Source organism: Xenopus tropicalis, chromosome 9, assembly GCF_000004195.4.
Source record: "Xenopus tropicalis strain Nigerian chromosome 9, UCB_Xtro_10.0, whole genome shotgun sequence".
NCBI lineage: Eukaryota > Metazoa > Chordata > Amphibia > Anura > Pipidae > Xenopus > Xenopus tropicalis.
In genome coordinates this window covers 44,522,646-44,536,734 of record NC_030685.2, presented here as the reverse complement: position 1 = coordinate 44,536,734, position 14,089 = coordinate 44,522,646, and the positions used below count along the sequence as shown (strand labels likewise).

Sequence of the window (14,089 nt, the reverse complement as noted above, 5' to 3'; positions counted from 1 at the left end):
CCCTGTTACTGTGGCCCTATTATGGTATAATGTCTGCAGGGATGCTGACTCTTTTTAAATCCTCAGCATATTGCATATCAAAAAGATATGGTGCTTCTCTGCATTGCTATGCAGTATTAACCATTATTACAGCCAATAGCATAACTAGTGTTTTGGGGCATCCTGCAGATGTTGGTCATTTTTGTAGCCCAAAGCACCTTGTTATAGAACAAAACTCTGAGTCAAAATTCTTCAGAATAACTGAACATTTATTAGACAGACAAAAAAAGGGAGTATTGGAAAGCTGTCACAAGCAAGAAGGCTGCTATATGCGACATGAGAGGATTCGGGTAACACATTGGTTCTCTGTATCTTTTATAGACACATATACGTGACATTTAGACCTAAAAGTATAGCAACTTTACAAATATTTCCATAGAAGGTGAAAACATTTGTATTATTTAAGTATATAATTGCCTTAGTATAGTATTGAGGTTCATCATCACTTAATGTTAAGGGGGCGAATCTGCCAGATGCTGCCTTGCGTCATACTGCTATGTGTATTTAACATGACCTTTTTACATTTCTCCTAAGGCATTTCTTAGCCTTTTACTTTAATTTACGGTTGACCCCTTAGCCAGAAAATTTGCAAAACTGTGAAAAAATTTGTAAAATGTGTCTCTCGTGACTTTTTGGACAAACGCAACTTTATTTGATGCTGCAAATTTTTGCAATTTCCCGTTTTGCATATCCACCAATGGCGAAGCACAGAAGTTCACCTTGAATCCATGCCTGGCAGAGAATTTCGCTCATCACTACTCACTTAGCCTCAGATTGTCTTTATTAGGGGACACAACATGAAGGTTGTTGGTCTAACACTGGGGCCCTCCCTGGAATTATTTTTGTTTTGCAAGACACTGCTCTGGTGACATCACAAGATCTCTTTTGGACCATCTGTCTAGACTGCCTAAAAATGTTTTTTTATTGAGGTGGCTAGAAAGACCTAGCTATGTGGTGCATACAGCCCCATGGCAAAATTTTGTGCAGGCAACTAGAAACACCTTAAATAGTCAGAATAAGCGACAGCCAGTCCATTACATACAGTGAGAAGCAATGAACACCAATATCCTAAGTAAATTACATTGAAATTACATGGCAATGAGAATCAGTAGCAATAGAAAACCAAAGTATATAATACAGTTAGAGGCAGTAGATACAGATATCTAGTTCCCTACATTTTTCTGCTGAACTTATTTAATCCTCCTTGATGCATGTCTATTATTTATGTGCTCTTTACATTTTATAATTGAGCATAAACATTCATGCTTATCTACCCACCTAAAAAGCTGAACACTCGGTACACCCAGGACAGACTATTATATACAGAATAAGAAAAAAAGGTACACTATAAACCCAAAGATATTATATACACAGAGAGTAAGTGAGCGCTAGCATCCCAAACATTATATACAGCGAGAATCTGTAGTATTGCCAGCAAGCACATTAAATACAGTTATAGACACAGTGTGCTGACACCCCCGGTACATTTTACACTGGGGGCAGTGAATACTTTCACTACAATAATTTTATAGAGTAAGATGCAGTGGGTATTTAAATGACAAACACATTATATACAATGAGAGACAGTGGGCACTGGCACCCCAAGCACTGCTTGTCCCAAAACCCAAGAAAAAAGGTACCCAGGGATATATGTTCTTTATTGAATCCTTCCATTATTTTTTCCACAATTTTTCACATTTTATTCTAATTTTATTCTATTTTAATTCCCTGTTGTACTGACTCATTTTACCTATTTTTTTCAATCCAATAATTCATTCTTTTTATCCACCAATTTTTAAAATTCTGCCTTACTTCTTCTGAAAGAAAAGAAATAAAAGCCCTTAGTGCTTTAAAGATGCTACACTCATGCAGTATTGTTGTATTGTATTATGCAAAGCAGAAGCTAATTATAAGACTGCAGTCAGAATGAAACCAAATTATTTTATATGACTTAGACTTGGCCATACAGTAGTTCCATTTAATACAGGTTGACTGAAGACCAGGCTTCTTCTTAAATGCCTGCAGCTTTGACTCCTGCTTGGTTTGCTCTCAAAGTTTCAGTCCTGGTACAGCTGCACAGGGATGAAAAAAGGGGTATGCATGCTTATCAGTGTAGCCTTTCAGCTAGTATATTCTCGCACCTTGTAATGCTAACCCCTCCTAAGGTATACAAATCTTTCTGGTAAGTGAAACCTTGAAAAGTTTGGGGCCTAAGACAATACCAGGGGTGGGCCAACTACGCCCACCTCCCACAGGAGGAGGTGCAGGGGGGGGGGCGGTGCAATTACATCGGTCATTGCCTCCGCCGCTAATGACAAGGGGCGGAGGCAATGACAAAGTAGCACTAGGGGTAGGCAGGAGAGGCTCCTGCCTGGCGCCCCTCAATCGTTGCGCCCTAGGCAGCTGCCTCTTCTGTCTACCCCTAGTTCCGGCCCTGGACAATACAGTTATATAGTAAAAACCACTGTGCAAAGTTTGTGGACCCTGGTTTTAATAGTGTCTGAATGGCAGAAATGTAAATTTCCCCACTAAAATCTGATTGAAATCTGATTGGTGGTTGTTGGCTCTGCCCACTTTTTCTAAACTGGAACTGCAGTTACCTAGAGCAGTCCTAAACTGTTAAGGGACCCTAGGATTAATAGTTAAAGAATGGCAGCAGTTAAAATTTAAACCAATAAAAGTCAATAGCTGAATTGTGATTGGTGGTTGTGCCCCCTTTTTCTAACCTTGAGTCAAATTGTGCAAAGTTTGGGCACCCTGGCATAAATAGTGTGAGAATGACAGCATTCTATATTTAAGTCGATAAAATTCAATGGATGAAATTTGATTGGCTGTTGAGTGTTTACATTTCACAGTTGAAAGTAAATAGGTGAAATGTGATTGGCTGTTGGTGGCCCCGCCCATTTTTAAACTATGAGTCGCTAAAACCCAATGACTAACTTTGCAAAGTTCAACAACACTAGAATTAATACTTAAATAATGGCATCAGTTTAAATATAAACTAAATATTAAAAAAATGAAATTTAATGGGTGGAACTGGATTGGTTGGCTGTTGGTGGCTCCACCCACTTTTCCTAACCTTTAACCATAGTCCATCAGTGACAAACTGTGAAAAGTTTGGGGACACTGGCATTAAACGTGTGAGCATGGCAGCAGTTAAAATTTCCCCACTGAAATCAATTAAAGAAATATGAAGAAATTAGGCTGTTGGTGGCTCTGGCCACTTTTTCTAACCTTGAATATGTATGACTGTGCAAAGTTTGGGAACCCTGGCATCAAACCAATAAAATTCAATAAGTGAAATCTTATTGGCTGTTGGTGGCTCTGCCAACTTTTTGAAACCTAAAACTGCAGTCCCCTAGTGACCAACTGTGAAGAGTTTGGGGGCACTGGCATTAATTCTGTGAAAATGCAGCAGGTTGAATTTCCTCCATTAAAAGTCAAAAGGTAAAATCTGATTGTCTGTTCATAGCTCCGCCCACTTATGGGCATCCAACAAATATCATATTTTCATTCAGGTTGACTATGTGATTCAAGTTTGGTGAGTGTAGCCACAAAACTCAAAGATTGGCAGCAGTTTAAATTTCCCCATTAAAGTAAATTGGTGAAATTTTTTGATTGATTGGTTGTTGTTGGCTCCTCCCACTTTGGGTCATCCAATAAATGCCGCTGTTTCATTTGGGATGACCCCATGACGGTTATTCAAGTTTGGGGGGGTGTAGCTTCAAAGCTGTGTTCAAAGAGTGGCAGCAGTTTGTAAATCTTCCCTGTCAAAGTCAATGGAAAAAATGGGTGTCTGGAGCAGTGCCACATAAAGACGGGGGGCTGGGTTTGCTTAGAAAAGCACAAGCAACCTGCTCTGCTATAGGACGAAGAAGTGTGCAGAGTCTGAGTTTTGTACCCCTAAAACTGTAGGAGGTGTAGCATTTAGATAATGGGGGGCACTAAGAATAAGAAGCAGAAGAATAACCTGAAGTTGAAGTAGGTTGTTTCAAACCAACATAATAAATACCTGTGTGTGAAGTGGTATCAGAAGTACATCTTAAGTCAAAGACCAGTAACGATTAAAAATAATGTTTATTTTCAAACATTTCGAAACACAATAGTAATATACTTGTTAAGGATTTGATTGTTTGCCTGTAAATTATGGGGCAGATTTATTAAAACACAAATTCGAATCCCAAATGGGAAAAATTCGGATTGGAAACGAAAATTTCTGAAGATCGCAAATATAACGGAAATCATATTAGTCACGATAATATTGTATTGGCGATCCGAAAGTCACAAAATTTTCGTACCGAATGATTATAAACAGCGGCAAAACTGATCCGTTTTTTTGCACGCTAAAAACACGGAAAAGTTGCACAAACGTCGAAAAAGTCGTGCACGGTACGAAAAAGTCACGGAACATATGATTGGATCGATCAAACGAACGAACGCTCGGAGCGTTCGTGGATAAGTAAATGTTCCCCTATGTGTTCTGTACTCTTGTTTCTTATTCCTAGAGAAAATGGTACTTATTAAAAATACAGATTATTATAAAATATAACCTAAAAATCTAGCATATTTATGCCACCCAAACAGCTGTATATAAAGGTATTTTTCAAATTAAACATGAAACCTAAATTATTTTGAAACATCCACACCTAATATAAACTTCCTAATAAATATATCAGCTGTAACATATTGGCTTCCCTGTCACTATGCCACAGACATAGCAATCATTTTCACTTGGCATGTCCTTTGCATGCCTGCACACGGGGAGATTAGTCGCCCGTGACAAGGGTGAACATGTAAGTCGTCCGGTGGGATGGTACACGCTGCGCAGGCGATTTCAGCAAATAGCCGAAGTTGCCTTGCGAGGCATTTTCACCGATTTGCCGAAATCGCGCCACCGCGTGTGCCATCCCACCGGAGACTTACATGTTCGCTGGTGGGATGGCAACTGATGGCAACTCGGGGAGATTAGTCGCCCGCAAACAGGGAGATTTGTCGCGGGCGACTAATCTCCCCGTGTGCCAGAGCCCTAAAAATGAATAGAGGTTGCGATTTGTTGCAGAGCTGTTTTTTAAAGCTATTGCTCGTAAATTGTTTCACATTTTCCCTATACTTATAGAGGTTTAGCCTATGTATTGCAAATAATGCTAGAATTTTTCATCATACTGATGCTGATGTGTTTTTTAAAACGTCTGGAGACTGAAAAATTAAGGCTGATAACTTTAAACTACAAACTGAGTTAATATCACTCCGTACTATTATTTTGTTCTGGAAATATTTACTTTTGACTCTTGGGTGATGACTGATTTTATGTGTAATGGATTGTCAAAACATTGGCTGTTTTGGAAACTTTACTTTTCTTGCAATTTCATATTATATATAATTTAATAAATCATCCACTAGTTTTGTATAATATTTTTATCTATAAAACAAATCAAGCTTATTATAAACCAAACTTATTGGAGTACATACCATACCATAGTTACAGATACAAAACCAGTTAGATGATATACTTAAAAGCCAAATTAGACGAAAGATAAGGGAAAGTTTACAAATGGAAAACAATGACAGAATTAGCATAAGAACATAACCATTTTAAAGCTTGTGAATATAACTAGAGTAGAATCCCAATTTTACATTTTTTAGGAGACCAGGCTAAAATTGTGTAAAATCTGGGAAAATGTAAAATCAGGGAAATAAATTCAAGGATATAAGCACAGGAGTCAGTTTTACTTTGTTAATTACAAGGTTTAACCGCTTACCTGCCAAGCACATACTGTAGGTATGTTCTTGCAGGAAAAGGCTTTAAAACTGCCAAGCATGTAGTACCTATGTGTTTTACAGTAAAGACTGGTGCAGAGAGTCTGATGCGCCCATTGTCCAGAGAGTATGAGATGTCCCCAACCCCCTCAGCAACAAGTCAAGGGAGCTGCCAAGTAGGTCTTGCGACCCGATTATCGACCTGATTCGAACAGCAGACTAGACACGTTTACAGTTAAGCATGTCCCTTCCAGCCCCCCAGCACCCGCCCACACACTTTCTGCTGTGAAGGCTCTGCAGTCCTGGGACCCTCATCGCTGGCATGGTCCTTTTTGCACACAAAAATGGTAAGTGGCCTTTTTTTACACATATATACATACATTTACACACACAATAAACCTTTTAAAGGTAAAGGTAGATTTTGTTTTTTTTTGCTTTTTTGACTTTTTCTGATTTTGCACACTTCAAATTTCACATACACACACCTTATACACACATTCACACACTTTTTAGAAGCTTTTTTAAAATTTCTTTATTTTATCATTTTTTCTTTTGTTTTTCCCCTAATAACTATTTATTTCACAGGGTGACTACTGGATAAGGTTTTCAGACCATGCACTATTTCACACCTCCCAACATGTGAAAAATGTGAAGACGGGGAAAAATTTCCTTTACTACACCCATTTTTGTGTGACCATTTTTTGTGGGATCTTGTTTGAGGTTACTATAGTTTTTCTAAAAAGGGCCCTTTGACCTGCAAGTCTCAGTTCCTTCAAGAGACCTGTTTAGCTTATTAGTTACAATTGTATCTAAGTGCAGGTGTAGCTTCTTTTCTGTGCTCTCTGCCAAAAGCTACTTTAATTAAGTTTGAGAAACATTGCATCTTTTTTAGCATTCAGTGCAGGTTCAGTGCAGGAGATCAAAGGGAAATTAGGGCCTTTTCAGAAAGAAGGGGCTGCGGACTGAGCAGTGAAAATTGGGACAGTTGGGATGTATGCTATTTTAATTTGGGGTCCATATGTACTACATACTTTAGTATGCATATTTGGCATTTAACTGTTCAACGGACTCTGGTGTTCACATTTAGGGTGATTTACCTTTGTATGTAAAAAAATGTGATATACAGTAAATGCAGCAAATTTCAACATTTTTAGGTGTTTTTTTTTTTTAGAAATGCTATCAAAACCACTAGGTTTAGGAAAGCTTTGATGTTTGGTGTAAAAAGTTGCCTTTACCTGTTTTGGATTCACCAGAATGTGTACTTTCCAAAAATATATGGTTTTCTGGGGGTCTTTGTACAATTTTGGGGTCTTATGGCTTATAGCACATAGTCAGGGGAATCTCTTTGCAGAAGCCTTGGCAAGCGAGAAAATTCATATGCATTTTGATTTGGGGTCTGTACATATCACATATTTTGGTGTATCTATTCATATTGGGCATCAAAACTGTTCAGCAGACCTCTGGTCTGGTGTAAAAAGATGTCTTTACCTATTCTGGATTTGTCAAAATGTGCATGTTCCAAAAAATATATTGTTTTCTGGGGGTCTTTGTACAGTCTTTGTACAGTTAGGAAGTCTTACAACACAATGTGCTGGCGAGGGCTGTTTGCAGCAGCTTAGTTGGCAGGCGGAAAATGTATATGCACTATTATTTTGGGCCCATACATACTACATACTTTGCATGTGGGGCATCATCTATTCAGTAGACCTTTGGTGTTTATATGATGTTTATACAGGTGATCTCCCTGTATATGTAAAAAATTGTGTGAGATAAATGCTTCAAATTGCAACATTTTTCAGAAATGCCATCAAAACTGCTACATTTAGGAAAGTTTTACTCTTGAAGTACAAAGACATGTTTAGCCATTTTGGATTAGTCAGAATGTGTACTTTCCAAAAATATATAGGATTTGGGGGTCACTTTTACCACACATCAGACTGGTGGTGTCTTTATGTGTAAATCATAAAATGAATATTTTTATATTTTATAAACCTACGTATATTAGGGAGCAAACTGTTCAGTGTACTCATGAAATTCATATTTCGTGTTTTCTATCTTGGTACCTAATGACCAACCCCTTCTTGATGCTATCTAATGTATCAGCTAGTACAACTGATTCAGGGAGAGAATTCCACGACTTAGACAGAACCATCTTTCTTCTAATCGGAATGGGTGTTCTAGTGTTAGTTAGAAGGACCGACAGGTGAATAAAGTATTAGAAAGATTATTATATGATCCCCTTATGTGTACCCATTTTGGATTCAGGGGATTCAAGAATCTACTACTTTGCAGGAAACTACAAAGTACTTTAGGAAAGCTTTATGATTTGGTAGTTTGGAGTAGGAAACATGTGTCTCCATTTTGGATTTGGGGGAATGTGCACCTTATAAAAATATGGCTTTCTGGGGTGAAGTAAATGTGTTAATTTAGCAGCAGCTGAAATGACAGAAATGATAGAACATATAGGGTATCTTTATCTTGGGGTGCCTACATGCCACATACTTAGGTAAACATATACACATTGGCCATCAAACTGTTCAGAGGACCACTGGCATTCATATTTATGGTGTTTTATTTGGTAACCTAATAATCTGTAGGAGGCAAGATGCTGTAGACTGGAAGCTTTTAGGTCATTTTTCAAAACCAATAATTTTTTTAAAGTATTGCAAATTGATTGTATTGAGTAGAAATGCATATTTTAGATTAGTGGAATTTTTAGCCTTGAAATCTTAAGCATGCAGATTTCTAGAGCAGTTCTTTAGAAATCTGGTAGTGTACTTCTAGTTGTTTTTGACCAGTACAAGTAGGAAATTTCGATAAACCTATACATATTTGGTATAGACACATTTGGGAGATATGGGACTTTCCAAATCTAATGTATTTTTGCACAAAATAAATTGTATTTCTGATATATGTGTTTATATTCTAGAAAGTATAATTGTTTTAAATTTTTAGACATTTAGAAGCCTATATCATGTTACAGAAGAGAAATTACACCAAAATTCTAGAATATTGTGAAAACATAGGTTGTCCTGGTAAAAAAAAAAATATATATAATTTTCCTCGATAAACTAAACTAAAAGGCCCCTAAAGTGAAAGAGCGCAAAAAAATGGCTGGCAATAAAAGTACCGAAAGTGACCAATCTGGTTGGCAGTGAAAGGGCAGCACAGCATTAATGTTACACTATGGGACAGCATTTGCAAGGCTCCTCTGACAGTCATATGCACAACCTAAAGCAATAAGGGTTTTGTCCATTACCAGACTAATTGGAATTGGCTATTTACAGACAGAAGGGTGAAAAAGTATGCATCTGTATTTTAAACCTTTTTATTTCACTAATAATAACATTCACAGATGACAAACAGTAATTTATGTGAACATTAAAACAAATTTTTTATGTAAAATCCGGGAAAACATTATGTAAAATCAGAAAAACCCCCCAATGAAATGCCATGATAAATTGGTGGGACCACAAAAAAAAGTAAAAATGTGAAGACTTAAAATCAGGGTATATAAAATTGAGGTTTCACTGTATACCATCCTAGAGAAAACAAGGATTCAGGATCAAATGGGATTTTTGAAATATAAATAGAACAGTTCAAACAGAATAAATATTATTCTTTTATTATATATTTAAAAGACAGATATAAAAATCAGACATTGACACATAGTATTAAGAGATGGGGACATAAAATTCTTCCATAAATTATTGTTAGTGTATAGGAAAACAAATACTGTTAAAGATTTATTAATACCTAGATTTTAGACACTAAAATAGATAGAAAAGATGAACTGGTTGTCGTCCTTTTTGCAAATGAAAGGCATTTTTCCTGACGGAGATCAGTTGTACCACCTGTAAGAATAATCAAACAGTGATTAAAACCTTTTCCTTGAACCAAATTAGAGGGAATTTCATGAACATAATAAATTATTGTCAAAATGAAGTATACTTATCAACATGCCCATGTAGTCTAAAATACATAGGCCAAACCACACAGGAATGAATACAGAAAAATAAAACCATGCTTAAGTGGATACTACTTGGACAGCACACTTAAAGGGAAACTATATCCCCAGAACGAATACTTAACCGACGGATAGTTTATGTTATGTTAAGTGACCTATTAAAGAATCTCACAAAACTGGAATATATATCAGTAAATATTGCCTTTTACATCCTTTCACTTGATCCAACATTTAGTGATGGGCTGTGTGTTCCCTCAGAGATCACATGACCAGAAATAATGCAGCTCTAACTGTAACAGGAAGTAGTGTGGAAGAAAAGGGCAGAACTCTGTCCATTAATTAGCTTATGTGGCCTGGCTTGTTTGTGTGCACTGTGAATCCTATGATCCCAGGAGGTGGCCCTTAATTCTTAAAATGGCAGTTTTCTATTTAGGGGTACCCAATAGCTCATACTACAAAAAAAGTATATTTTTATGAAAATATAGTTTATTTAGATGAATCAGGGTTTTACATATTAGCTTGTTTTTGCAATATATATTTATAGAGACCTACATTGTTTGGGGGTATAGTTTTCCTTTTAGTGTTGTAGGTTGTAGAAGATCAAGGGGGGGGGGGGCGCAGTGCTAGTGCAGAGAGCGCTACTGTGCTCTTTGTGCTAGCAGAGCCGAATTTTCATGTTAAAAAAAAACAGAAATTCAGCTCTTAAAGTTATTAGAGGCGGCTTTTTGCTGCCTCTGGTAGCTGGTCGCTCCACGCTGCCTGAGGAAAGGTTCTCACCTTGCCTCATGGCAGGAGCAGCCCTGTACTTATAGTTGCTTAAGATCCAGTGTACTGGAAATAATTTATGAGTTGCAAAGTGCTAAAGGTATAAAATAATTATGACTTCCCAAGAAGAAACCAGTTAGATTTTTAGCAGGCACGTGTTAAAATGTTATGGTCTTAATGCATAGAGTGAGCTTGTTTAATTTGACCAAGAGCCATTCTGCCTATAAATAGCGAGAATGTGCTAGCTCTCTATGCCCTACAAAAAGTATATTAACAGCATGAAACATGAACAGGTTGACAAAAACATACGTTACTACTGTATTTTGGAATATTTTCATAACCATTTCTGAACTCTAAATCTGGATGCACTTCTTATGACTACAAGCACCCAACATCTTGCAGAGTAGTCAAGATGCAACCTGGTTACAAGTAATGAGCCATGTTGTCAAAGCATACCAATATATGCATTACTAAAACTTAGTTTTTTTAGGCTCAGGATATTAAATTGCATCTGGCAAGGGAATTATTCATATTCAAGTATTATTTTCTGAAAATTAGCACAAGATTTTATTGCCATTTTAAATGAAAGGCACACTTTGGACATATCTCCTTACAGGTTTACTTAGTCCGTACATAGCCAAACTACAAATAAGCTGCAATACTACATTGCCAGATTTTATTTATATATTCAGGCTACACAAATTCCACAGAATTGGATTAGTCACACTCATGGTTCCATGAGCATTCTTAGGAGCACTGATGGAAGGAAAGGTGAACATTGCATGAGCTTGGCCACTCCAGGTTTTGAAAGTCATTTGCTATTTAGCCGATGCAGTGTTGCAAATGAAAGTATTTGCAGGGATCCTCATTTTGTCATTGTAGGAAAAGCAGCATCTTTACAAAGACCGGCACATAGTTATCATGCATTTTGATCATTTAGAGGGTAAATTTGTAGTGTGAGGAAATTGATATGGTTGAGTACTGTTAAACTAAGGCCCACAGACCAAATTTCAGGTCATCTGTGCATAAATCTGCTTCTTGTTGACACAGAATAACCCTTAAGATATTTTAATGCTATATCCACCCTGCAAGGTGTTTCCTGGGTTAATAGGTGCACTGCATGCCCTATGCCTAAACTGCAAATTATTTTACTCTAATGCTAAGAGCCCATACTGTTTCCTCTTACCCCTTCTTCCTTTAATTTGCTTTCCCACCCTGCTACCCTTAGCTACACTAGGTTCCCCTCTAAAATATATAAGAGGGACTAACGTCAATCAGCTGGTGGGAAGATGATGTTGGTAACAATGTTTCTGTAATGAGGGAAAACATGCTGGAGTCACACCCTTGGTTGAATGGGGCAAAAGAGCCAGTGCTAGGGGTAGGCAGATGAGGTACCTTCATAGCACCTCTCCACCATTGTGCCCTAGGCAGGTGCCCTAATAGCCTCCATCGATCTGATTCACTTCACCTTTACGACTAGTGTTGGGAAGATGGGGAGGTAATTTTACAACTGGTAGCTTGTAGAGTTTTTTCTGCTATAAATATCTAGTTCCCTAGCCTGCTGGTGTCTGGGGATCTGAGTGAATTGATAGACTTACTGTAAAGGTTAGTCAAAGGGTGTGGGTTTCTTTCTGTTTTTCGAGACTGGGTGACAGGGTGGTCATCACCAGTGTCTTTAACATATTAGAGGAAGCCCACAATGATTTTTCTGGAAGGGTCATTATTTCTTGGCAGGGCTTGCAGTGGTCTATGAGGAAAGTTCACTAGTAATATCTTCAAGGGAGCTTCATATTTCAGCTTGTATGTCAGTTTTTAAGCTGTCTAAAATTGTTTTAATTCCTGTAGGTCCTATGTCTATTTCTAATGTGTCCATGTTTTGTGAACCTGAATCTTGTTTCTTCTTGGTTGTGCGGCTTTTGGACGTCTTGCCCTTATCATTATCCTTGTAAGTATGTAGTATAGACAGTTTACAAGTGGAGAAAGTGGAACAGACCACCGGAGTCCTGCAAGTGAAGGCACTTGAGTACCTCAGGGTTAATTCAGGTCCACTGAACCACCAGCCAGGTGGAGTATACTCTGATGCTTGCATATGGAGCAGGGAACCTTATGGTTTCATTACTGGGACGTGATCTAGAACAGTTGCCCTAGGTGGGTGTCTGTTTATAGATGATTTTCCCATGAGAGTGTTGTGGTGAGGTTTCTTAAATGTAGCAGGCCCCTCTGTCTATTTGTAGTTCAGTTTGGCCTGGAGAGGGAAGCCCCTCCTGTCAATGTCTTGCCTGTTTGTTATGCACTTCCACTGTTTATCTGCTTTCTCATCTATCTTGAGTGCAGTGGTGACTTATGCACTAGCCTCAGCGTACCTTGCCATAGACTAGACTTATGTATCAGGTATGTATGCTGCTCATTCATGACCTGTTGCATAGGCCTTGCATCTCCCTTTGAGGGGCCTGGTGGGTCTTGCTACAGCACTCTTACCTGCAACACGAAAGCTATGAGCAGCCTAAGGGCTGCATGAGGTTGATGTGCTGGGTATGGGACAGTGTTTGTGGCTGCTAGTTGCCATTAAGGTTGCTTTAGAAGGTGGAGGTGAACAATACCCTCCCCCAAAGTCATTAATGACTACTGACTGAATGACTAAATAATTTTGAACACTACTGTACATTTTAAACTTATAACCATTTGTAAGAATGTGGCCTTCCTTAACATAGGTCTCTGATAAGTAGCTCTTCTCCACCAACGGCCTTCTGGGAAAAAGCAAGGGAATAATAACAGGCAGCCACTTGAGACATAATGCCCGATATTTAGTACAGATAATCATGTTCTCTGTCAAATGTTTTTGCCTTTTTCATTGTTTTTGAGGAGTCTCTGAAATATAGTTGTTAGGTGGTGATGTAAGAAACCAATCTGATAAATTAGTCTCAAATATGTCATGTTTTGTCACCTTTTAACGATGCATAGACTGTGCCATTTGTTCTATGATTATGTTTTGAGTTTGTCAGTGAGTGTGTTTTGAGTGTGTCAAGTACAAACAGAATCCTTAGTCTGAGGGGATTGGAACGGGCAATTGGGATGGTGGGAACTTCCCAGGAATATACTAATAGTAGTATAAAAGGACAGGGGTCAGGGTGAACAGTGTGTGACATGTAGACAGTGGCTTTTGAAACTAGGGTTGTCCATTTTAAGCCCCCTAAGGAATATGTAGTAATTCATAATAAAAATACACAGTGTATTTTAATGGAAAGTGTTAACAATTGCATGGCTAATATAGTCTAACAACTCCAACATGTTTTGGAGCAATAATAGCAGACCCCAAGCAAATTGCAGCACTTTCGGCTCAAGCTATTGCAAGCAAATGGAGATGAACAGCAGTATTTGATCATTGCCAAAAATAATGGTAATCAAAATACAGCATTAGCTTTACACCTTTACTAAAACATTTTAAGTAAAACATCCATTCTGGTCCCCCTCAACAATACCTCTATCCCACAGAAACATAACTATTTTTAAAGGTGTATGCATAAATACAATGATACAATTCTGCTTCCTGTGTGTCTTCTC

The 14,089-nt window shown here is 37.9% G+C and overlaps 1 protein-coding gene across 7 annotated transcripts in view; it reads right to left on the bottom strand.

Moving 5' to 3' along the window:
• Positions 1 to 14,089, bottom strand: part of tmeff2 (transmembrane protein with EGF like and two follistatin like domains 2) — a 303,915-nt gene that overhangs the window by 74,042 nt on the left and 215,784 nt on the right. For 4 of the 7 annotated variants that reach the window (XR_004220349.1, XR_004220347.1, XR_001171749.3 and 1 more), the window contains one exon: positions 9,401 to 9,650. The exons of 2 other annotated variants lie outside the window; for them this stretch is intronic. Coding sequence is in view for 1 of the 5 variants with exons in the window: in XM_012969926.3 (XP_012825380.1) it covers positions 9,638 to 9,650 (13 nt within the window). In the remaining 4 variants the exon portion in view is untranslated. Of the gene's footprint in view, positions 1 to 9,400; positions 9,651 to 14,089 lie in introns of those variants that run through there. One more of the 7 variants, NM_001097223.2, reaches the window with a different exon arrangement.